The 23,530-nt window shown below is 35.2% G+C and overlaps 4 protein-coding genes across 4 annotated transcripts; 2 read left to right on the forward strand and 2 right to left on the reverse strand.

Annotated features, from left to right (window-relative positions):
* Positions 1 to 496: 496 nt before the first annotated feature.
* Positions 497 to 2,839, reverse strand: TRIADDRAFT_53928 (uncharacterized protein; the record flags this gene model as incomplete). The annotated part of the gene is made up of 5 exons (XM_002110151.1): positions 497 to 690; positions 1,247 to 1,289; positions 1,461 to 1,570; positions 2,436 to 2,470; positions 2,730 to 2,839. The coding sequence occupies 5 exons, from the start codon at positions 2,837 to 2,839 to the stop codon at positions 497 to 499; spliced, it is 492 nt and encodes a 163-aa protein (XP_002110187.1).
* A 2,613-nt stretch (positions 2,840 to 5,452) lies between these two features.
* On the reverse strand, positions 5,453 to 6,535 carry TRIADDRAFT_53929 (uncharacterized protein; the record flags this gene model as incomplete). Its single annotated transcript, XM_002110152.1, has 1 exon — positions 5,453 to 6,535. One exon carries the CDS (start codon positions 6,533 to 6,535, stop codon positions 5,453 to 5,455), a length of 1,083 nt encoding a protein of 360 aa, XP_002110188.1.
* Positions 6,536 to 7,805: 1,270 nt separating this feature from the next.
* TRIADDRAFT_53930 (uncharacterized protein) lies at positions 7,806 to 13,431 on the forward strand (the record flags this gene model as incomplete). Its single annotated transcript, XM_002109635.1, has 20 exons — positions 7,806 to 7,820; positions 8,633 to 8,702; positions 8,794 to 8,825; positions 9,014 to 9,119; positions 9,659 to 9,782; positions 9,979 to 10,027; positions 10,156 to 10,203; positions 10,314 to 10,487; positions 10,698 to 10,783; positions 10,897 to 10,965; positions 11,083 to 11,278; positions 11,386 to 11,474; positions 11,647 to 11,724; positions 11,800 to 11,866; positions 11,962 to 12,012; positions 12,123 to 12,221; positions 12,304 to 12,459; positions 12,597 to 12,755; positions 13,004 to 13,178; positions 13,313 to 13,431. 20 exons carry the CDS (start codon positions 7,806 to 7,808, stop codon positions 13,429 to 13,431), a joined length of 1,962 nt encoding a protein of 653 aa, XP_002109671.1.
* A 5,420-nt stretch (positions 13,432 to 18,851) lies between these two features.
* TRIADDRAFT_21879 (uncharacterized protein) lies at positions 18,852 to 21,700 on the forward strand (the record flags this gene model as incomplete). The annotated part of the gene is made up of 3 exons (XM_002109636.1): positions 18,852 to 18,927; positions 20,015 to 20,287; positions 20,355 to 21,700. Coding segments are annotated over 3 exons (1,695 nt in total), but the record flags the coding sequence as incomplete, so codon positions are not given.
* Between the last annotated feature and the right edge of the window lie 1,830 nt (positions 21,701 to 23,530).

Consider the following 23,530-nt stretch of genomic DNA (forward strand, 5'->3'; position numbering starts at 1 on the left):
TTAAACAACAAACACCTTGGGACATTCCGAATAAAAAGTGCGAAATGCTATTAGATCATTATAATAATTGCTTCCGCTATAATCTAGGCATTCTGGCAAAATCATAAGTTTATTGCACAGTAGAGGGTTATCTGCATTTCCGACGCGAATTAAGTCTCTTCCTCGATTCTTAAGGTTAATTTATTTTTATTCAATCTTTATCAGTTAGTATTCGAAAAATTCGAATAAAATAATGAAATTATTCATTAATGCCTTTACTTAAATTTTTTCCTATTTTAAATTAATGGAAATAATGAATTTACATCTTGATAAAATAGTGTACTTTTAAACAACTTTACTCGAATACCTAGAAATTTAGATTTATATGATAGGTGCTGTCATCCGAGCTATCAAGATCCATGAGGAAGATCGACTTATGACTACAATATTTTAGACAGGGGCGATATCATATACAGTAAGAGAGAAATAATTATAACAATACTACAATTTTACAATATTAATCAAATAAATCATGTATATTCCAAGCTGTTCTAGCATTATTAATGATTTCAATAAGATCATCGATCAGTACATTTGCATCTGTAACTTCTTTTTCTTTCTCTCCTTCACTTAACATATCGGCTTTTTCCGCTAGCTCTTTCTGATCTCTCTCAACTTCCGGTTCTGGCTTTGTACGTAAATAATCTGGTACTATAACGTACATATAAGTATCGTAAGTATTATAGATCAACATTCAGAGCTGTTATAATATGGTTGAAAGTGTAAACTGATTAGTAAAATAATAGTCCATTGGAATAAATAATCTACACTAATGAACGTTACCTACAGAATCATGCGGTTGAAGATTTAAAATAAATTGTGTAAACCAACTTAAAACTTTTGAAACACTAACAAGTGATCAAATGGTCTGCACATCAAAAATCATCTGTATACTCGTGCAAGCAACAACATTCTTATTATACTGTAAAAGGATCGGTGACTAGAACCGTCGATCTATTTGACTTTCTATCTAGCTACACTGTAGACTTTGATTAACAGTCATATCTAAAACGCAATTATCTCGCAACATTGAACTAATATACTGCACGTCTATGACACTGTATGTATGTATTCTATGATGAAAAGTATTTAGCGAACAGCCTTAAAATCGCATCTAAAATAGAAAGTCACCTATACTATACCGAATACAATTTATATCTTAAGTACGAAATAAAGGTTACCCAATGGAGATTAAACAACCACCTACCAATTTCGTGATCAAATGTCTGTATTCGATTCTTGGTGATTTCCTACGAATAGCAACAGAGATCATTTATGCAGTCCATATGTAAAAACTGTATCGTATATACTACAGTATTTCACTAAGACGCTAGATGATTTTGATGTAGTATTCTCATCAAAGTAGTATGGAAGTCTATTAAATCACTTTTATGCTTATAGTGCAGTGCTATTTAACATACCTGTAAATTGCTATCTGTTTCCTGACTGATTGTAAGCGGTAATAATATTAAATTATGTAATTGAGGTAGTTTTTCATTCCTCAGATGATTATTCAACATTGACATTTGTCCTGCAATAAAATGAATCTTGTCAATAAAAATCATACCATCTGTTTACGTAGCATTGAGCTCGAACATTTTTAATAGATACGATAGAATACAAAAAAGTGAGCATTAAAACGCGTATAGCAGATTACTGTATGAGAGTACAAGTGGATATTACATTCACACCGACAGAGTGCGATATGCACAAGCAACTAATATCAGGCATTTCTGAATAATAGTGAGAGGACAATTTTTATCAGTTAACAGTGATATTGCCTTGGATTAATTTACAACTAATAGAAATTTGTAGAGTAGATGGATAAGAGCATACTACATTTACTATCATCGTGCTAGATTTACTTAGACAATGCATAAAGAAGCATGAAGAAGTCTGGTATATCTCCTGACGTTCAACTCGATTTAGAATTCAATTTCTACGGTACATATCGTTATATCTGTTGAAGTTTTATCTTTTAATACTATTTGTAACAGCCATAAAGGAGTCTACAGAGGCCTGGTACCTCTACTAAAGTTCAACTCGATTTAGAATTCAATTTCTACGGTACATATCGCTATATCTGTTGAAATTTTATCTTTTAATACTATTTGTAACAGCCATAAAGGAGTCTACAGAGGCCTGGTACCTCTACTAAAGTTCAACTAGATCCAGAATTCAATTGCTATAGTATATCAAGTTATATCTATTGAAATTCTATCTTTCAATACTATTAGTAAGAGCAATAAAGGAGTCTACAGAGGCCTGGTATATCTACTGAAGTTGAACTGGATTTACAACTGAATTGCAACGGTATATTAAGTTATCGCTGTTGAAATTCTATCTTTCAATGTCATTGACTTGATAGCAAACTCGTCAATACACCGTCAACATACCTGCTATAAGGGCAAAATTATCCAACACCGTAGGCCTATAAAATTGAAATAGAAACAACACTCGATTAAGGAATGAATTGACCTTCAAAATTTCATCTTCAATACAGTAATTATTCATGGTTATCCTAAGCCAATAAGCAATATCCATCGCCAACTTCTTTATTCAGTTTGTCCCATGAATATTGGATACAAATGTAGTCAATGATGCTATCATGTGTGTGCGTATTGATCTGCATGTCTAGAATGGAAGATTGAAAAGTTACTGACCATAGGCTGTATCCCATTCCAACTTACCATTGAAGATTTTCATATTGTAAGCGATAGGTAAAGCTCTCTAAGCTTGCTTGTATATCGTCCAAGCGAGTACCAATACTTTGTTCAGTAAATTCTATTGATTTATCCATGTTTTGAGCGTTTTTAGACGTGATCTATCCAGTGCTTTTCCACGCCGTAATGGTAGAACAAATAAAAGACACCAGCAGCTAGTGATGAAAATCGACTCAACTTGGAGATTGCTACCTTAACACAGTGTATTCCAACTCAATCTACCGTAGTACTGCAATTGGCAAGCGTTCTAGTGCACTAGAATGCCTTCAAAACTGTTTTACCTCGATCAATTCGACGAATTAAAGAGGAATTGCAAGCCTTTAAGGATAGAAAAAGCGATGATTAATTTGGGATAGCGAATTGCAGCTTATTACTACCGTGTGTGCCCTGACAGCACTGGTCGTCGATGGTGGCAGTATAGGGAAATGGTTTTGGTCAAGGTCTCCACTTGCTACAACTAGCAGCGGCCATAGTTAGCCATAGTGGTGTGCGCAAAACACTGTCCGGGTAGAGTCTATTGACTCGAACTGTAGTATACTGTTGCATGTAGGACTGCAAGCTGTAGTCTATCACAATAGGCTTACAACCAGCACGAGATTGGAACCGCTCCGATCGCTTCTTTGCAGTTGAGGAAGGCCAATAAGACTTTTCATCTTCAATCAGCAAGGCAATCCTTTGCAAAGATTAAGAGGATTCCAATGGATTCAAGTAGAATGTGCTTGTGGAAGTGCAACTGAAGTCGATCTGAAGGATGCTGTTGTATGCAAGACTGCAAGTTATAGTCGATTGCAACAGGCTTATAACGGCCACTTGCATGCAGTAAGGGAGGTCAATATGACGCAGTTCATCAATATATTGAGCAAGGCAGGTGGCCCGAAAAGCAATTCTTGGCAAAGATGAAGAGGATTCAAGTAGAATGTGCTTGTGGAAGCGTAACTAGAGTCGAACTGAAGTATACTATTACATGCAGGACTGCAAGTTATAGTCGATCGCAATAGGCTTACAACAAACTCGAAGGGCTTTTATCACTCTATGCAGCAATATGGCGCGTATTCTTGAATATTGAGCAAAGCAATTGAACCGAAAAGCAATCCTTATGCAAAGATTGAGCGGGTTCAAATAGAATATGCTTGCCAAAGCGCAATTGGAGGCGAACTGAAGTATACTGTTACATGCAGGACTGTAAGTTTTAGTCGATCGCAACAGGCTTATAATAGCCACCAAACTCGAAGGGCTCCTATCATTTCTTTACAGTAAAGGAGGTCAATAGGACGCAATTCCTGAATATTTAGCTAGGCAATTGGCCCGAAAAGCAATCCTTTGCAAGGATTGCTTGGATTCAAGTAGAATGTGCTTACGGAAGCGCAACTGGAGTCTAACTGAAGAAGTTGTAGTCGATCGCAGCTGGCTTACAACAGCCACCAAACTCAAAGGGCTCCTATCACTTCTACAAGTATGCAGTAAAGTAAAGGAGGTCAATGTGACGTAATTCTTGAATATTAAGTTGGGCAATTGGCCTGAAAAGCAATCCTTTGCAAAGATAGAGCTGATTGAAATGGATGCAAGGATAAAATCGTGCAAGTATGTTAATGCACGCTTAATGTATAAATTATTATTATTATTAGTGTACACAGGCAGTAAAGCAGTATAGCAGTACAGTATACTTTAGTAGTAAACTGCTGAATGTCAATGTCATGCTTGGCGGTACAGCAACCCCTCTTGAGCGCTCAGAAAAGCTGACGACTTTATACGCGTTAAGGTCCTAAGGCATAGTTTCTAGGCAATTTCATCAACGAAAATATCACGCTACTTGTAAAGCAAGGCGAGGCTTTACTATGATGGAACTATTCGAATACTCCATAGTTAGTAGTCAGTACTGTAGTATACACTTTACGCGTAGGTAATAATGGAAATTGTTTGGTATACTAGTATAATTTACTATTTATCAAGAACGGAAATTTCAGCTACAAGCTTCAATCTATAGACAGTGAACATGGGAACGGATCTAAGAAATCCATATCAAACCGTAATAACACGTGATGACCATGAAATTATGTGATTCAACATTGAATACAACTAGATGAATATCGTTTGATATGCATTTCATAAAAGGAATTTAGGAAATGAAGAAAAGAAAATCGAATTTACACCTATACGTCGATATACATAACTAGAAATTTTAATACGTGTTTCACATAGATAGACAGTCTATACTGTAGAAGTAATATTGTATAGGGTATTTGCATATCTAGCATTTACTTAAAGTAGCCCTTATTGCAGCATGAAATGATATCTCGGATATTCAATTTATTCATCAGATTGATAAATACCGAATCATCAAGATTCAAACTTTGTCGAGTAAACACTACTACAAGATAGTTTTCTTAAATAATATAATTTGAGATTTTATAGTGTAAATCCAGCAAAATGTCTAAAATTGAACCATAACAATCGCAAATGGAATCCATTTAATGAACATTAAAGTTGCTTATTATATTATGCATACGTATATCTTGGGCCTGCCTCAACAATGTACAACATTAAGCACCTTCGTGTTCTGTTTACATGTTGATAATGCAATTGCTTACTTATCATTGATAGTATGCATGGAGGTATTCAATTTATGTACATCTTGGGAAGTGGATGATTGTGTACCGGCATTACCTCCTCATTTTGATATCATTGGCGTACTAAGGCGATGAAAGCGTCTTGGAGCTGAGATAATTGGACCACCACCGATTTAATTTATATTGATCTAATGCTTGATAAAATTCGTACCACCACAGTTGCATGATACCATCAATACTTGATAGCAAATTTTTTCGACCTAATATTATCGGTCTGGATGGCTGTGGTAATTTCCACGGCTTTTTATATTTACAACAGGCGAAATGATACGCCTTGATTGGAAAATAAACCATCCGACGGACATTATATGAATAAGGCAAAGGATCCCATTGATATCTTTTAGCAAAATATTGATACATTAAAACCTGATCATCGAGGCATTTCCAACTATAAAAGCTATTCCATAAAGCAATTAAATCATTGAATATCTTGATGGAAGGTTGAATGACTAACAAACCGGCATTAAAACATGGATCGATTATTCCAGGCCGAGCACAATAAGCCGCCATGAGTTCTTTATTGGTAGAAAGCGTTAAAAAGGAATCGAAATTACCAAGTAGTAAAAAATCTGGATCTAAGTAGACAATTCTAGAATAATTGATTAATTTCCAAGCATGAAATCGTGTATGAGTACCAAGAATTCCCGAATACTTTGGTAATTTTCTTTTATTACGATGATGTAAATACTGACAATCAAGATGTTGTACTTGCAATATTGAAAAGCCAACTGCTTGTAGAGCTTTTCGACTGTGATGGCTAACATTTGCAGTCACCAATGCCAACATCCTATGACAGCAAGAAAATTTTCGTAGACCATGGCCAAGTACTATAGCCGGTATAACATACTGATCATTGACCATTGCTGTTAACCACGTAAATTTTTCAGGGCATGTAGTACCTTGGGCTTGACATTGATCTTGATAATGTTGGCTTTCAGTACGATACAACTGCCAAAATTGATCAGCCATTAGATTATCTCTATTCAATCTGCGAGAAGGTTCTTGACTTATTAGTCGAATAATATGAGGAGGATAAGTCAATAGACAATAAATGATGAAAGCATGATGCCAATAAATGAGAAGCAAGCCAATGCCGACTGTTCCCAAAGCCCATTTGCCTTTCTTACCACGATAGCCTCTTCTCATCTTGTACCTAGTATTTCCATGCAATAATTCAGTTGGAATCCGTTGACAATCATGACAAAAGAATAGTGAAAAGAAGACTTTTACTATCCTACTCTGCAGTTTTCTCGATACTGTTGATGTTGTCTTGGCAAGGACAATCGATGGCTGCAGATCTGCCGGCATTTGAATAAACAATTGTTCATTTCAACTTGATGATTGTGACAGTGCTCATGCGTGATTTGAGTACAGACAGACAGACAGATACAGTCCTTGACCATTGTACACAGTAGCAACAGTACAGCATCGGACATGTCAAATGGTTGAAAGTCGTGGAGCTAAATAGTGTTGCCTTATACATTTATACTCAAGTTATGTCTTCCAATTTTGAAGAAATCTACTTTCAATTTGGCTCCAATTCCACGCTGACAGCTTGGTGCAACCTTGAGCAATTGTCAACGACAACTACTCAAGTAGCTCAACTTCATCAATCTACAACATGTACGGACAGACAGATAAGTCCTTTACCAGTGTACAGCACTGGACATATCCAATGGTTGAAAGTGGTTGAGCTAAATAGTCTTGCCTTCTACTCAAGTTAGGTCTTTCAATTTTGAAGAAATCTTCTTTCAATTTGACTCCAATTCCACGCAGACAGATCGGTGCAACCTTGAGCAATTGTAAATGACAAATACTCAACTTCATCCATCTACAACATGTACGGTCGGTCTAATCATGTTGCAAGTCACGACGCAATACCGCCGGTCTTAAGCTCTTATTACTGGCGCAGTATTGAAAACATTTTTGAATACAGAATAATAGTGTCAAGCAGGACCAGATCATGAAGGCCTTTATACTAGATCATTTCCTATCCATCGTGTTTCAATTTCCTTAACATTATTAGACTAGGTTCAGCATATTTATTGGGGAATTTATTTATTTATTTCAGCCATTGAATACGTCAACACTGGTGAAATGAAATTCACCAATGTACAGAATTACAACCTGAAAGCGTACAGTACGTACGGTAGCCATCTACAATACACAGGACCGCCAAAAATCAAGCTACAGCACAGTCCTGTGTGGTACTGTACGGTACAGTATATACTAATACTACTGTACCCTACGGTACTATGCTACAACGTAAGGGCGCCAGAAATAGCGTGTACTGTACAGTATTCAGAAAGGTATTCAACCAAACCGAACCGAACCGAACCTTCTCAGGTCTACTCTCGTTCCCTTGTTGATATAATAATAAAGCTCAAGGAATGAGCTATTGAGCTTGCTATCCACCATGGATTCTGATCAGGTAATTCATGTCTATTAATGTATCTTTTAAACGATTGCAAGGATTTATGGTCGCAGTGAACAACCTTTGCCTAATTGTGTGCTAAATGGATAGGATATCCTGCTTATTATCTACTGTCTGGTAGGGAATAGTCAACACTGCAAAATGATAACTTGTCATGCTTGTCAATAGAGTAGAAATGAATGATACCAATACAGTGAAGAGGGGAAAAGCATGTGTAGACAAGGCAATCGATATTCTTGTGTCATGAGCGATCGCTGACTACTATATTGCCAATCCACTGCTAATAGACTACGAGTGTACCAGGCATTCTAAGCCATTAAATGGAAAGTTCTTCCGATAGACAGTGAATTACATTGACAGCTACATTATTTCCATACAATTGTATTTTAAGTAAATTTGAAAGCCTCATAGATGACGACGACAGATTCAACTTGAATTATCCACAGTATACGAGTAGTATATCTTGTCTTGAATAGACATTGTTCATCTCTAGGTTTATTTTGACTCCATGGCTGTAGAATAACGGTAATTCAAAAGCATGGAAATAGTGTCAACGATGCAAACATCACATTAGCCATTGCTCGATTCTGCTGACTGCCCTACCTAGTCATCAAGAACTGCTGCCGATCAATAGCAATAGTGGACGAGTGTATCTTTCATGCTTTGGTCTTATACAGTTGCACGTAGAACATAAATAAGCAGTAAAATATCATCGTTTTGGCCACAATAATGCCCACTATAGGAATTGGTACAGCAAAAGTAGGGAAGTAATAGATCAATTGACATGACCATTTTATTGTTTTTTGAAGGTATCCGAAAACTCAGCAATGGCACAACCGTACCATAACGACGATGATTCTGGCCGAGAGTTAAGCGCAGGTATAATAGATGAAGGATAGATGAGTAGAAACGAATACGATCTTGATTGTTTTGAATCTGTCTGATTTCATGTATGCCACTATGCTCACAGAATATGGAAGCAGCCGTCAGGAAGATCATCAGGTCAGACAAAATTATCATCATGTTCAGTTAGCTATAGAAGATTGGCTATAGGTCTATCAATTATAAATTCCAATCTGAAATCGGTGCTTTTATTGCAAACAAATTTTGATATCTACAACAAGGATATCTTTGGAGTTATCAACATAGTTTGTTCTTGCTGATAATCGGAATGAATTCTATTTTAATAGCACCATGCAGATTTACAATGGAATAGCATTAATCGATCACTCCGTCATCATGGCTTGCAACCAATTTCTTTTCTATCGCAAGATTCTGTTGAAATACCATGCCAAAGTACGCACAAATGCTGATAAATTCTAATACCAACTGTTGATTTTATCATCCATACTTATGACCTTATCTTTATATAATCATCCAATGGTTTCATGTAGGTTCGACTTTATTTATTAATGTCATTCGTATGCAGATTCAGTCGTCGTATAAAAAATACATATTGGCAAAACAGTATGAAGTAGAAATCGAGTCATTTTTGTAGTATGCAACGCAGATACCGTCCGCGTAGTCTACTGTAAATTTCTGTAAACTACGATATTCAAAAAGTTCTTAGAGAGTACTATTTTGCATTTGTTTATATAGCTACCAGGAAGCAGAATGTAATGACAATAATACAGATCTTTGGTCTTTGTTTCCTACTTCATCAATTTTACTGATTGAAACGAGTACTACATCATATCCACCACATACACGTATACTGCAGAGATTACTACCTCCATGTGCTTCACTAATAATCATTACTCGAAACGTCGCCATAGACTATTGCTGTATCTTAAGATAACAACTGGATAGAACGCTAATGTTTCTTCCTCCATTAGATATCATTATTATGGATAATGCAATGTCAGCCATCTTAAGAAATAACTTATCAAGCCTGATGGACGATTGTGACAGACGTCAAGCACTGATACAAGAATTAATCACAACCACCAGCAATTTTCAGTGAGTTTAAAATCACACTTTTTATTCAACATGGGACTGTAAGAAGTACAGTAGATCAGTTTATGACTTGCAAATCAATGACATGGATACCTTCTTGAGTGATTAGCAGTAACGCTAACTCAAAGTCATTTGTCGATCCTGTGAATTCACTGTTGTAAAATCCATAAATACCAAGGCGTTGCTTTTTCCAAATTAGGGCTAAATCTCGTAATGACAATTCTAATACGGAAAAGCTACATATGGAGGTACTTATTTATTACTCGTAAATATAGCGACATTACCCATACTTTGGTAGATTATCCTAATCCTTCCGATCTTGATCAAATTATGAAATTGAAATGATGACTATTTTTCTAATAACTTTATCCTATAGATTACGCAATTGCGAATGCAGCTGGAGGATGAAAGAATAAAATTTAAGGTTAGTCATAACCCAAATATCCAAGCGTGTAGAAAGGGCTTCTACTACAAATTTTGAGGGTATTGACTTTCACTACCTTTTATACTGCATATATCGCGCGAACTATACAGGAAATCAATGAGGATAGAACATTAGAAATCCATCAGTATACTGATGAAATTGAGACTTTGCGTTTATCGAGGGATAATTATCATAGCAAATATTCTCAATTATTACGAAAGCTGCGACACAACGAGAAAGAATCAGATCAGTTGCGACAGCAGTATAATGATCTAATTGATAAAGTAATTGAACATTTCAATTTTATAGTTATAAATCTATATTTCAGTTAACTTCGTATTAAATTGCAATGATAACCTTATTCAATATGGATGCAGTATTTGTACATGGCTGCTATGTAATTTAAAAGTAACTAAGTGTGGAACTAATTTTTTACTATCGAAATCAATATAAAATGCTTGTGTTGACTAATAGCTTTCATATTTGATTTTAAGGAGGAGAAACGAATTGATCGCCACAATGAAATCTTTCGTTTAATCAAAAAGAAATCACCTCGGCTTTACAATGCTTTGGATCGAGCGTAAGTAGCATCTAAATACTTGGTCTTGTTATGCTTCATGATATAATAAACTCACTGAAAAGATTCACTTTGTAGTCATACGTCTATAATGTTAAATTCCAATAACGTTTTAGAACTTTGGAGATTATGGATGCGTATGAAAATGTTATTGAAAAGCTAAAAATGGAATTAGAAATTATGAGGTCTTACTCAATCTTGCAAGGCTTTAAAGCTAATAATAAGCAAATTGAAGCCAAACTGATAATCAACGCTAATTGACCTCATCGTATTTTGCAACTTCTGCTTTAATTTTAAAACAGAGCTGAAACTAATGAAGCAGACTCTAATCTCGTTGGTTTACGTACAGATATAGACGTTTTAAGTCATAGTAGTAATCCAAGGGCGGTGCTAGAAACCGGTGAAACAGCAGAAATCCAGGAGAAAGCTAATAAAATTACCCATCAAACGGTTGCAAAGCAGGAAAAGAAATTTAAGGAATTACAGCAAAAGTTAAAGGTAAGATCGTATATCGCAAATACTGTATATTCAATTACTTTACTGTAAGTGCTATTAGGATAATAAATAATCACTTTTCGACTATGTTACACTTGATTTATCAAAAGGCAGCAGATAAACAAATACACGAGTTGAAATCGCATTCTAAGAATCTCGATGTTGACAATGTCAGCATGAAAAGAGAGTTACAAGACAGGTTATACAGCAGCCACGGGATAACTGCTGCCATAAAACTACATAGGGCATTACAATTTCCTTAATAATTTCTACCCTACTACTATGTGGCTCCTGATATTACATTAGTGATTTTCATTTCCGATAAAATTAACTAAACTATTCATGTTTCTCGTTATCGAAACATCTTGTAGACCAAGCTTACGTGAATGGAATAAACTGAAGCGCCACGCTAATAAACTAGAAGAAATATTGCAGGAGAACGACATAAGGTAAAAATTTTCACGTCTACGGCAGATAATATTCATTTCCGTTGCATATTAAATTTAAAATAATCCGCAACATAGTATAAAGGATAGAAAGAAAAATCAACATACACAAGACACGGTAGAAGACACCAACCTACAAAATTTAGTAAGTGCTACCACGGTTGCAAATAATTTAAATTTATTACTTTATGGATTTAGTAATTATGCCCTAAATTAGTCAATTGAATATCTTATTTTAAGGAAAATCAAATCAATAAAATGTCTCTGCTTAAGTGCCGTGATAACATCAAGGTAGTTGCCAAAAATGTAAAGTGATACGTACGAAAGATAGTACGACTACGAATTAATGCTATGTTTTATACTGTAAATAATGTATCCCTCCGCCTATATTAAATATACAGAAAATCTGTACCTTTATGAAAATTGATGACTTTAACCGAATTTGGCCTCATCTAGATGGAATGGCATCTATTGCTGACACATATAGGCTTATGGATAAGGTAATAACTAGAACATGCTATCGCATGGTCGATTTATTTTTCACTGAATTAATAATTTAGAATGTTCTGCTCTTTTAAATAGCTAATCCGTGCTATCATCGAGCTTATAGCAGAAAGTGAATTACCGGATGTAAATGAAGGTATCCGGTTGCAGGGTCTTGATAACTTATGTGAGGAAAATTGGCATCACATTATACCTACTCTTAAAGCATGGATAAAGCAACTTCATGGTCTTCAGGTAGCTACACTCGACAAGTACAACATTCATATTTAGGATGTTCTTAAATTACGTGTCATGACGCTCATTTAGTCACATGCAATAATCTCTTACTTCTGTATCTTAATTTCGCTTTCCCTTTTAATTTGCTCTATCAGGAATTACAGCAGTCAATTAATCGCCTAGCTTCTACGCTGCTGCCATGGCAAAGAGACGATATCGATATATTTAAAGATAAAGCTTTAACAGTAACCGAAATTAATGCTGCTGTTGATGCCCTAACAAGACATGGCGAAGATAACGGAATCAACATTCAAGTTTGTATCATATATACCGTATTGCAATATTTGATTTTCTTTTTCGTACACTTAATGTACTACAGTATTTGCGATTTGTCGTGATCCGACATTTTAAGAAAAATACTGCTAACACCGCTACTGGATAATTACAATTGATTAATGCAACAATCGAGCTTCGAATAATCGTTTTTAAACTACAAATCAATGATAGCATTTGTCGTCTACTCTGACCTCTGATTTTGAGAAATGATTACTATTGATTTTAGGAATCAGAATCGGACCCTTCTCATCTAAAAATGCTGCAGACTGTGGTACAACATTTTCAAAAACTGTTTGACGTCAAAACTCTATCTGGTGTATTTACTAGAATGAACGATATATACGTTAAGTTAAATGAAACTTACAATATTTTACACTCCTTGAGAGAAACTTTAGGTTTAGGTAAGAGACTACGGTAGTTTATGAAAGTGCATATAGTACGCTCCTAGAGTAGCTTCTAGTAGTTCTGAAACGATCTCAAGTTTCCATTTTAATTACTAAATTCTTTTTACAATTTTTGTATTCAATTTGTACAGAAGAGAATTGCTTACCACGCACAATAGTTGCTGCAGTTTCGAAATTGGTTCAAATACATGATAATGCATCTTATAACCAGATACAAAAGCTACTGGGTGTAAATGACTTAAAAGAGTAAGCAGTAATAGAGATATACCTTGGTTGCATATTGTAATATGCAGCTGAGTAAATGCTCGCATCTAAATTTCGGCTTCTGATCATGTAATTAATAGAGTAATTTCCAGAATTAAACGATATGATAAATTTTTCCCTATTTTTGAAGCCATGGTGGAACAACTATTTATCATACTTGGTAAGCTTGTTTACTCAGCTTAATAATTTTTTGCGATTTTTAGCGAATAGCAAGCACTATGCTTTAAATTACTCCGTTTATATACTAGCATTAAGTATATTCATAAAAGTCTTTTTTATATTTCATATGTTATTTTACGGGAAGATGTTAACGATATCATGCAAATTGTTCCAGCTGTCAGACGCATAAAATTGCAAGTTTGACCGAGATTCATTTATTATACATCTGAATCTATCTTCCGGAAGGATAAAAATGTGATTGCACCGAGGCAAATTAACGTAGTAGAATGGCCAGATACATTTTAAACAATTTAAAATTGACTATATGAAAATAATGGAGCTTGAATCAACATGCAATAGAAACTTTCGATTATAGTATGGCACAACCGCCCTTGCTTGCTACCAACCGACATTATTCACTAAAGATACTTTTAATAAATAATTAGCATTAAAGGGAAGTAAATTCATTACATGAAGGGATAATATCCATGACTCAATGACTGATGATTGCTAGCGGCAACGGTAGTAAAATTACAATCACGTATCGCATTATTTACTTAGATTTATATGATAAATCAGAATTTTTAAATGAAGATATTTATTATGAGTTTCGAAGGCTTTTTCTTACTTTCCTGTATGTTTCACTAATATAATATATTAACTTCTTACGCTACGTAAAGTTACCCATAGCGTGATAGAGTTTCGTAATACATCTGAATTGCGACACCCTGATTCATCACTTAAAATCTCTATCTCTCTCTGTATATATACATATATACAAGTATGACAGGCGAATAAATGCCACTAATGCTGCTGTGAACGTTTAATATTTAAAGTAGTAAATATTTGCTATTACTTCATATAATATTGTGTAATGGAAGCAAAACAATAGTGTCTGCAATAAATCACTATCTACCTCTATCATAAACTATTTTACAATAAGAGACTTTTTTATTTATATTCTTAATAATTAAAAGGACATTTTGCAAGTACGGGATAATAGTTCGTTTCTATTAATTTTATTTTATCACAGCTGGTTCCGTCTGTAACTATCCGTATGATTACAATTATAGTTATCCAATTTCTTTAGTTGATTGCTTAGCATTGTTTTCTATCACTCACTCAATATAACTGGCTTGTTGATAGCGACAAGATATGTCTGCGTTCAGGTGAATTTAATGACAAGTTTGGCCAAATACCTGAATATGATAACAATAATGCCGCAGTTCGTCTATAGCACAAAAGGCTGGTCATAATTAGGGATGAGAAATTCATAGTTGCTACTTATCTCTGCTGCACTGCGTGATACCATTCTTTATCGTTGCCTAATGTTCTATACTAAATCATTTTTAATTATAAATGTTCTCTGTCTGTCGTCATGAAAATAATTGGCAAAACCGCTAACTCATAGTCGTTACTTACCGCCTCTGCACAACTTGACACTATTCTTGGTCATTGCTTAATGTGCTATACCAAATCATTTTTAATTGTAACTAACCTCTGTGTATAGCTGTGAAAATAAATTGACGAAAATCACTATTTGCATATGGCTAAGTACGACAATAACAATAACTGATGGGTTAGTTGGCTATAAACTCTTGCAATACTGTAAACGATTAATTCTCTGAAGGACAGCCTCTTATTAGTTGATTAGTCCGTAAAATGTTTAATAGTGGGCTTTACCTAATTTTTGGCAATATTTAGAAAAGAAGCGATCAAATTAGTCATTGCAGCTACGCAAGGAAACACTGCTGGAAGCCAATAATCTGTTAAATTGTGTAAATAGTTAAACATTATTACCTGGTTTACCGGCTGATCTTATCTTACAATGCTTTGAATCAAGTATAAGTAAATGATGATACATAAATTATTACCTCTTTCCCATCAGTACTAATTAAGGGCGGTGATAGCCGCTAGTTATTAAGCAATGCAGCTATGATTGAAATCAAATGAATTGGTTTATTTAAATTTAAAGGCTTCCAATTTTTGCAACACATCATTATTCTGTTTAATAATTGATAGTTGTTAGTTAGTCCTTAATTTGTCTATTCATCTTTTAGAACAACTGTATCACTAAGCTATAGATTATTATTAAGAATTGAATAATTCATGGTTTAGCATATTAAATCGCTGGGAAATTGCCGCCGAAATAAAGCTTGTGCAGTAAATTGTATTCTACTAATCCAGTATCATGTCCTATGTATGTAACTATACGCGTAAGAATAATTACATGCAATTACATAGTAGTGTGTATCACCAAGGTATCAGTAATGAAATTGCAACGACTTATTAAGTGCGAGATGAAGTATCAGCAAGTGCAGGTTATCCACGGTACTCTAAGTAAAATATTTTGTATGTACAGTAAATATAAAAGCATTATATACATATATATATATATATGTATGATGGACAAGCTAATTAAGGTAGTCTTACCCATTAATTAGCACTAATAACTGTTTTAACTGGTTGATATCCAGCCAGTTAGCTAACTAATTGATTACTCTACTTGGATTCCCAAATTCATGCTACGCGTAACAATGTTTTAGTCATTTGTGAGAAATTAACTCTTACTAGCAATGAAAAAGTGCCCACATTGAAGACTAAAGTATAGCGTTATATCCTCTGGTTGATTCATTTGCTTGGGAACGCCGTCGATGAGCCTACCGGTAGATTGCTTCAAGAGATTTGTACAGCTTTTAGTAATGAAAGATATTATCATACTTTTATGAGTCCATGATGCATCAGATAATAATTTATAATCTCATTGATCGCAGACTACAAACTGTGCAACCAAATTACCACAGTATATTATTCTGTGAAATGATACACTGATTAACTTGCATCTCTTCAATTCCGAAGGCTGATGCACTTTACCTAGCTAATACTGAATCATGCATTATCCTAAACATGAAGGCGTCGTACGAACGATTTTTATTGCACCGTGATTTTCAGAACTGTAATCATATCATTGAATTTGACACTTAGCATTTTTACTGAAACATTTTAAAGTTTTTAACTAAGGCGTATTAGCCAGGTAGAGGTGTAAGTCTAAGGTTAAGAATGATCTTATGAGCGGCTATTTTATGAATTAATTTTAATAACCACCTCCATTGCAGTACACAATAGGCTTCTACTCGTGATTTTTAGCAATTGTGTCAATTTCATCATTTGTAATAAATTGACTCATGAGATATTTGCCATATATCCACTATACATAACGGTACCGATATCATCAAAGAACTAAGGTTATTAACGATAAAACGAATCGTGTATTAACTTGCTCGCCAGGAGTCGCTAGTATCTATTTTTCGCTAATTTCCTTCTTGGCCTTAAATCAGCTGGTTATTTTTTTTTAAATATTATCGTCTTGTACACTTATGTTAGCCATGTTCAGTACATCGTATAGTATCAGAAATGATGAACCCAATTGAAAGAATTAAGCGCCACCTACAGGCTACAGTTGCAGCTGTTGTTTATCGCTATGGTAACATTGGGAAAAAGGAATCGCACGCCATTGTCCATCTCTACTAGTAATGGGTTCTACAAATAACTATTGTAATGATGATAGTGAGTACTGTATAATAATAATCAACTATTGTAATTCAATGCATACTGTACTATTCATATCAGCGTTTCTGGGAAAAGGATCTTAATTAGAAGGTCAGAATCTGAATAAGCATGCATGATCACCTTCTCGAACTCGCTTGGATAGTATATAGTCTTTCGTCTTCATTATTATTATGATCCCATTTCTGACTTGAGTACGATAGAGTCATATAGAAATTAGAAATATCAAAGGAAAATACATCAAATAACAAAAAATATTGTCTATAACCCTACTATAACCGTATCATCAGACGTCAATATGATGTTTAGTTGCATCATAGTTTAACTTTATTAGTAATTGGAAATAAAGTATTACGAAATTTGAAAATGGAGCTAGCCGCCCTTGCCTTCATTGAGTTGAGAGAAACCGGTTTGGCCGGTTTAATTATCACACTGTGCGCAGTCTGCTAGACTGACGATATCAACATTCCTTTGTCCGAGTTTTCTTTCATGGCTTACTGTACTGTACTTTACAGCATACAGTAGTACTGTATACTGTATACTGTACTGTAGAAAAGCGCGTACTCAACTAATGGAGTGGATCTTCTATAGTGTTATACAGTATACTGTACAGTACTGTATATGCATAGTCCTATACTGTCTATACAGTACAGTGTGCATCAAAGTATTTTATCGCTTTGAAAAGCATCAACCAGTGATCTTAATAAGTAAATACTGATTAAATCATTCCATTATAGCTTTACTGTATTTTTAAAGAAAAATATTGCCCGAAAGTGACAAAATGTTATGATACAGTACACCCTGTACTTTGCCATAGTCATCTAATACTGTGTACTGTATACTGGATACTGTGAAGCGGCAATTTGGATCCTTCATTCCACGTGAACGTGACGTCACGACGCCCGTTATCATCAAATGGGTTCCACGCGCTCGACTGGTAGTCTTGATGGTTAGTCTAATAACCTTAAATTAATAATAACTTAACCAGAAATGGACAATGGTGCTAATATTGGAGATCCTAGAAGGTCAATCAAATCCTTTACATACCGTACTATACTGTACCTACTAAGTACCGTACGGGTCCATACTGTACGCCTAGTAAATTAAATTGTCTAATTAGGAAAAAGTGCGTGCATTGCATTATACTGTACTGTAATTTGCTGTCCACGTGGTGCGGTGGCCTGATGAATCAACCCTTATAAATTGCTGGAATTTATTCAATTCACTTGCATTCATTGCAGCGTATGCTCGAGTTTTGCCTTGACCAAAAAGTAAAATTGTCTGTGCGCTTTTAGCCGTCCTTCAGATCAATTTTGGACTTTTTCAACTTTTCTGAATCCTGCAACCGCTACATCAAGACACAAATGGGAGTAAAGAGTGAAAGAAACGGCAGCGTTAATGCAACCAAGAAGCTTGAATTGAGCGACATCGAAATGAATAGCAATGTAGGTTAAATTTTCGATCAAAGGCCATACAATTGCCTTTTTTCTTTTTACTTTACTGCAGTACTAGCGATTGAGCGCGAAGTTAGTAGTGCTTTTCACAGTTGATTCATCTCTATGACATAAGATGACCAGTTTATTCTGCTACTTTCATCCTCTGTAATCTTTCGATAACATAGAAACTATTTTGACTTATCTTGTCGTGTAGGAAAAGCAACTTTCAGAAAAAGAAAAGTATTTTCAAGATGAGCAAAGTGAAGACTACGATCCTTGGCGCGCTCCTGAGCTCGTCGATAATTCACCGGCTTGGTCAGGTAAAAAGATGTAGAATTGTATAGCAAATATAGTACTATCACAAGAATAATTTTATAAGCGTCAATTGGGGATAAATGCTAGAAGATAACGCTACTTTTAGACTTAAGTGAAGCGCCATTGCTTAGTTGACACAGAAGAAAAAATCAAATTCGTTGTATTTGCCAACTTTCGTTTTTTATTAATTAAAAAGTACCACATAGCATTCACTATGAACTTAGCGGACCGTTTGTCGCCTGCCCACTCGTGAATTAAATATTCACTTTACTTCACGGGTGACGTTGCAGCGTATGAATTTTGAATGATCTCTTGTATGTTCTTAGTGACGCTAGTATTAAAAAGTAAGAAGTATTGCTGTACTGTACAGTGGACAGTCATACGTGCGGTACAGAACAGTAATTTAATATTCGGGTGTTGTGCGGATGTGGACATTTCATAGACAGTACAGTGCTGTACAATGGTAACAGTTAATTAATTAATTCTACTGTATACAGTATTGTACTGTACCGAAGTAGTAGTAGTAGTAGTAGTAGTACTATAGTAAAACACTAGTTGTGAATTTTGACGCCGCTACAGTACAGACAGACATTTTTACGCGCGTAAAATATCTCATTCAAGATGCCCTCAGATCATTTATTTCTACACAGTAATTTTAACGCAGACAACCTAGACAAGCAACCTATATTAGCATTATGCTTTTGGTACTACTACGAGACGTATTACATAAGTAATCAGGAAGACAAATACAACAGTTCATTAGTAAACCGTCGTCTACTTTTTTAAGATATCCAAGAACAATACCCCACCATAAAATTTGAAATGGTTGCTATAACAACTTTCGCTCACGTCATTCTGGGTTCGGAAAAGTATCGTAGAGTACAACATTTAGGCGCGAGTTTTTCAATTTATTTATAAAGTGTGGTAAACTTTTAAATGAAGCCAACGAATGCAATTGCCATTAGAATACAGTACAGTAGTATAATGTGGATAATGGAATACTGTCAGATTGTACAATTGCATACTTGTTTTCGGTATCTTATGGTAATTCCGTTAACGTCAAATTTTTTTAATCACACAATCTGGCGATAGAACTCAGCAATGTGCAAAGGATACAAAGAGTTTTGTTTTGGATTTTTCGTATCGCTGTCGTTTTGGGGTCGCTTTACCTATTCATCTGTTCTCTGAGTTTGCTGTCAGACTCTTTCAGACTTTTGGGAGGAAAGGCTGCTGGAGAAGCATTGGATTCAGAAGGAATTGTCTCAAATCCGATAGCAGGTTTGATGCTTGGCATTTTAGTTACGGTGCTGGTACAAAGCTCGTCAACCTCAACGTCTATTGTCGTAACCATGGTTGGTGCAGAAAGTAAGTTATACCTTTCTTCAAATATCGTATTGCCAGATACTTAAACAAATTTTGTATTGTATTTCAGTTCTTACAGTTAGCAACGCAATTCCTATCATCATGGGTGCAAACATAGGAACTTCTGTTACTAATACGATTGTATCACTGGCACAATCTCCCAATCGCGACGAGTTCCGCCGTGCATTTGGTGGCGCAACGGTTCATGACATGTTCAACTGGTTAAGTGTCATAGTTTTACTACCCATAGAAATTATCACTCACTATTTATATTGGTTGTCCCTTGCTCTAACTAGCGGTATCAAAGGAGACAGTAACGCGAAGCAAGATTTATTAAAGGCTCTCACGAGTCCTTTTACTAAGCTTATAATTCAGCTTGATAAAAACGTAATTACCAACATAGCCATTGGTCAGAAGGAGTACCTCAACAAAAGCCTAATCAAATCTAGTTGTGGTTCTGTGGTACGAATTGTTCCGATGAATGTTTCATCCTTAGTTAATGTTACCAATGAAACGAGTGGGGAAACTACGCTAGAAATGGTCTATGAATCTGTGAATGTTAGCCAAGCTGCTAAGAAGCATTGTAGATTCCTCTTCGCAAATACTGGCATGAGTGATCCCGTGATAGGGATTATCCTATTAATAGCCTCCGTTGTGCTCCTGTGTGTTTGTCTAATTCTCCTTGTAAAGTGCTTGCAATCCATGATGAAGGGTCATGTCGCAAAAATTATAAAGAAAACTATCAATGCAGATTTCCCTGGTAGATGGAGTGTTTTGACGGGCTATGTGTTTATGCTTGTGGGTGCTGGAGTAACAATCATCGTGCAGTCATCTTCCGTTTTCACGTCAACAATTACTCCTTTAGTCGGTATCGGAGTGATAGAATTAGATAGAATGTATCCGTTGACATTGGGTTCGAATATCGGTACTACAACAACTGGTGTTCTTGCTGCTTTAGCAACAAAGACAGGATTACATAATGCTATGCAAATCGCAATATGTCACCTGTTCTTTAATATTTCTGGAATTCTGGTCTGGTATCCGATACCATTTATGCGCAGAATACCGATAAAATTGGCAAAGTTTATGGGTAACACTACTGCCAAGTACCGTTGGTTCGCTGTTGCATACTTGGTCTTTATGTTTTTTATCATCCCCGGAGCCATTCTTGGACTATCCTTAGCCGGATGGTACGTTCTATTGGCCGTTGGTGGTCCTTTCCTACTCTTGCTTATCTTTATAGGTATAATAAATGTATTACAAAAGCGAAAACCCAATCTCCTACCCAAAGGCCTACAGTCTTGGGACTGGGCGCCAATTTGGTTAAGATCGCTCGAACCGTACGATAGAATATTCTCTAGAATATGTTGCTATTCGAAGCGTTCTAAACCAGAAGTTGTAGCATGTGAATTTTAAGAATGAGTGTTAAGAATTAGCACAATAAACGTTATGACACCATGTGTGAGAATTGCCTTTTTTGGTATTTAGGTTATTTATTAATTTTTATGTTGTCCAAACTTGAAACATCATATCTTATAGATAAATCGGATGATTGTTTTAATCATTTAGTTGTGATTGACATATATATATACATATAAACATATACAGTTAATTTAATTAACTATTGATATCGATAAACTATTAAACCTTGATGTGGTTGTATACTCGGTGCGTAAATTGCTTTACTATGTTTGGTAAAGGAAACTTAGCTCGAAACCTAGCTACGTCGTAATGAAAATTTATCTTATGTTGCCAAACGTTTATTATGTTAAATATCTAGAAATCATTGTCTTGATGCCTTTTTTTTTTTAAGATATTTAATATTGATCAGTAAATCTGAAATCAACAAAAATTTCGGTCATATGAATCGCAGTTATATCAGCATAGTTCATCGCATCAGTTCAATATAATCCCAAAATATATATGCAGTAGCGTATATACATATATAGCGTCGGCTGCTTATAAATTGAGTAGACGACGCTGTACGTACGAAATTGCGAGATTCTCGCATACTATACTACAATTAGAATCTATGGTCCATGAGATCAATATCTTACGGTATTTTTATACCAGTTTTGTACAATGACCGTAAGCAGTCGGTTGTCCGGAAATAATGCTTTCCAAATGCTCTTGCTTACTGAAACGATATTCAAATGTAAATTGTATTTTTTAACTTTTAGTAACAATAAAACTTTCATGCATTGTAATTCATTGTTGTGGTAATCGTGTAACAATTGCAGTGTCTTCAAGTAGACGCATAGTTCTCAAGTTACACTGCGTTCACATTATATCAGCAGGGTGGTTGCCTATACCGAATACTTATTGTAGATCAATCTGGATAAAGTTTATGTAGAATCTTTTCACATAGCTCCATGCTATTTTATACACGTATGCATTATGCCCATCTTGAATATATTAACTTTATTAAACATACAATACTTCAGTACAGTAGTAGTGTTGATTAAATGAACATTTAAGTCATGCACTGTTCATGTGAACTTACAGTTCTGTAGTTATTAATTATTATTAATTAAATAATATCTGAAGGCGATCTGGCCAGGCTCAAGCGACAAATACTATACTATACACTTACGTTAAAACGAGTATAAATGACCACCTTCATATAAAATTGTACAGCAAATCCTTAAGCAGTAATTATTGTAAATTTAAAGACCATACGAATAAGGCATCAAAATAGTACACTAAATGGTGTAGTAGATCATCTACTGTAAGAGCGATTTAATAATTGAAGCCTTTTACTTCGTAATGTAAGTGTACAGTACAATACTGTAATAAAAGATTGGTTAGACCTGAATTTTCTTTTGGCATGGATGCCGTATGGTCTCCTACTGTACACTGAGTGTGCAGTATGTTGCCCATTTCTCATCTCCCCAATACAGGCCAAAGCCTAAGTAGCATCAGCAGGATATCATATACAGATTAATGTAACGAGTTATTTTTCTAATTCTGCAAAGCATATCGACGGCTGAAGCATTTAAATGTTGTAACTAGGACTAGGTTCAAAGTCTAAAATCTCTTGGTTCAGCTATCAAGCTGCGTACATACGTCTATTCAATTCGTACAACTTAGTTTGGGTAACACTAGAAAAGATCAGACAAAATGGAGAGTAAGAAGTAGAAACTGTTAGTACTTAATTCTAGACTTCTGACGTCAGTGACTTTAATTGCATTGCACGAAAAGCTGATTCTGTGATCTGTAATGTATGAAATTTAGAACACTTTGGAG

The sequence above is a fragment of the Trichoplax adhaerens genome, genomic scaffold, assembly GCF_000150275.1.
Source record: "Trichoplax adhaerens TRIADscaffold_2 genomic scaffold, whole genome shotgun sequence".
Classification (NCBI taxonomy): domain Eukaryota; kingdom Metazoa; phylum Placozoa; class Uniplacotomia; order Trichoplacea; family Trichoplacidae; genus Trichoplax; species Trichoplax adhaerens.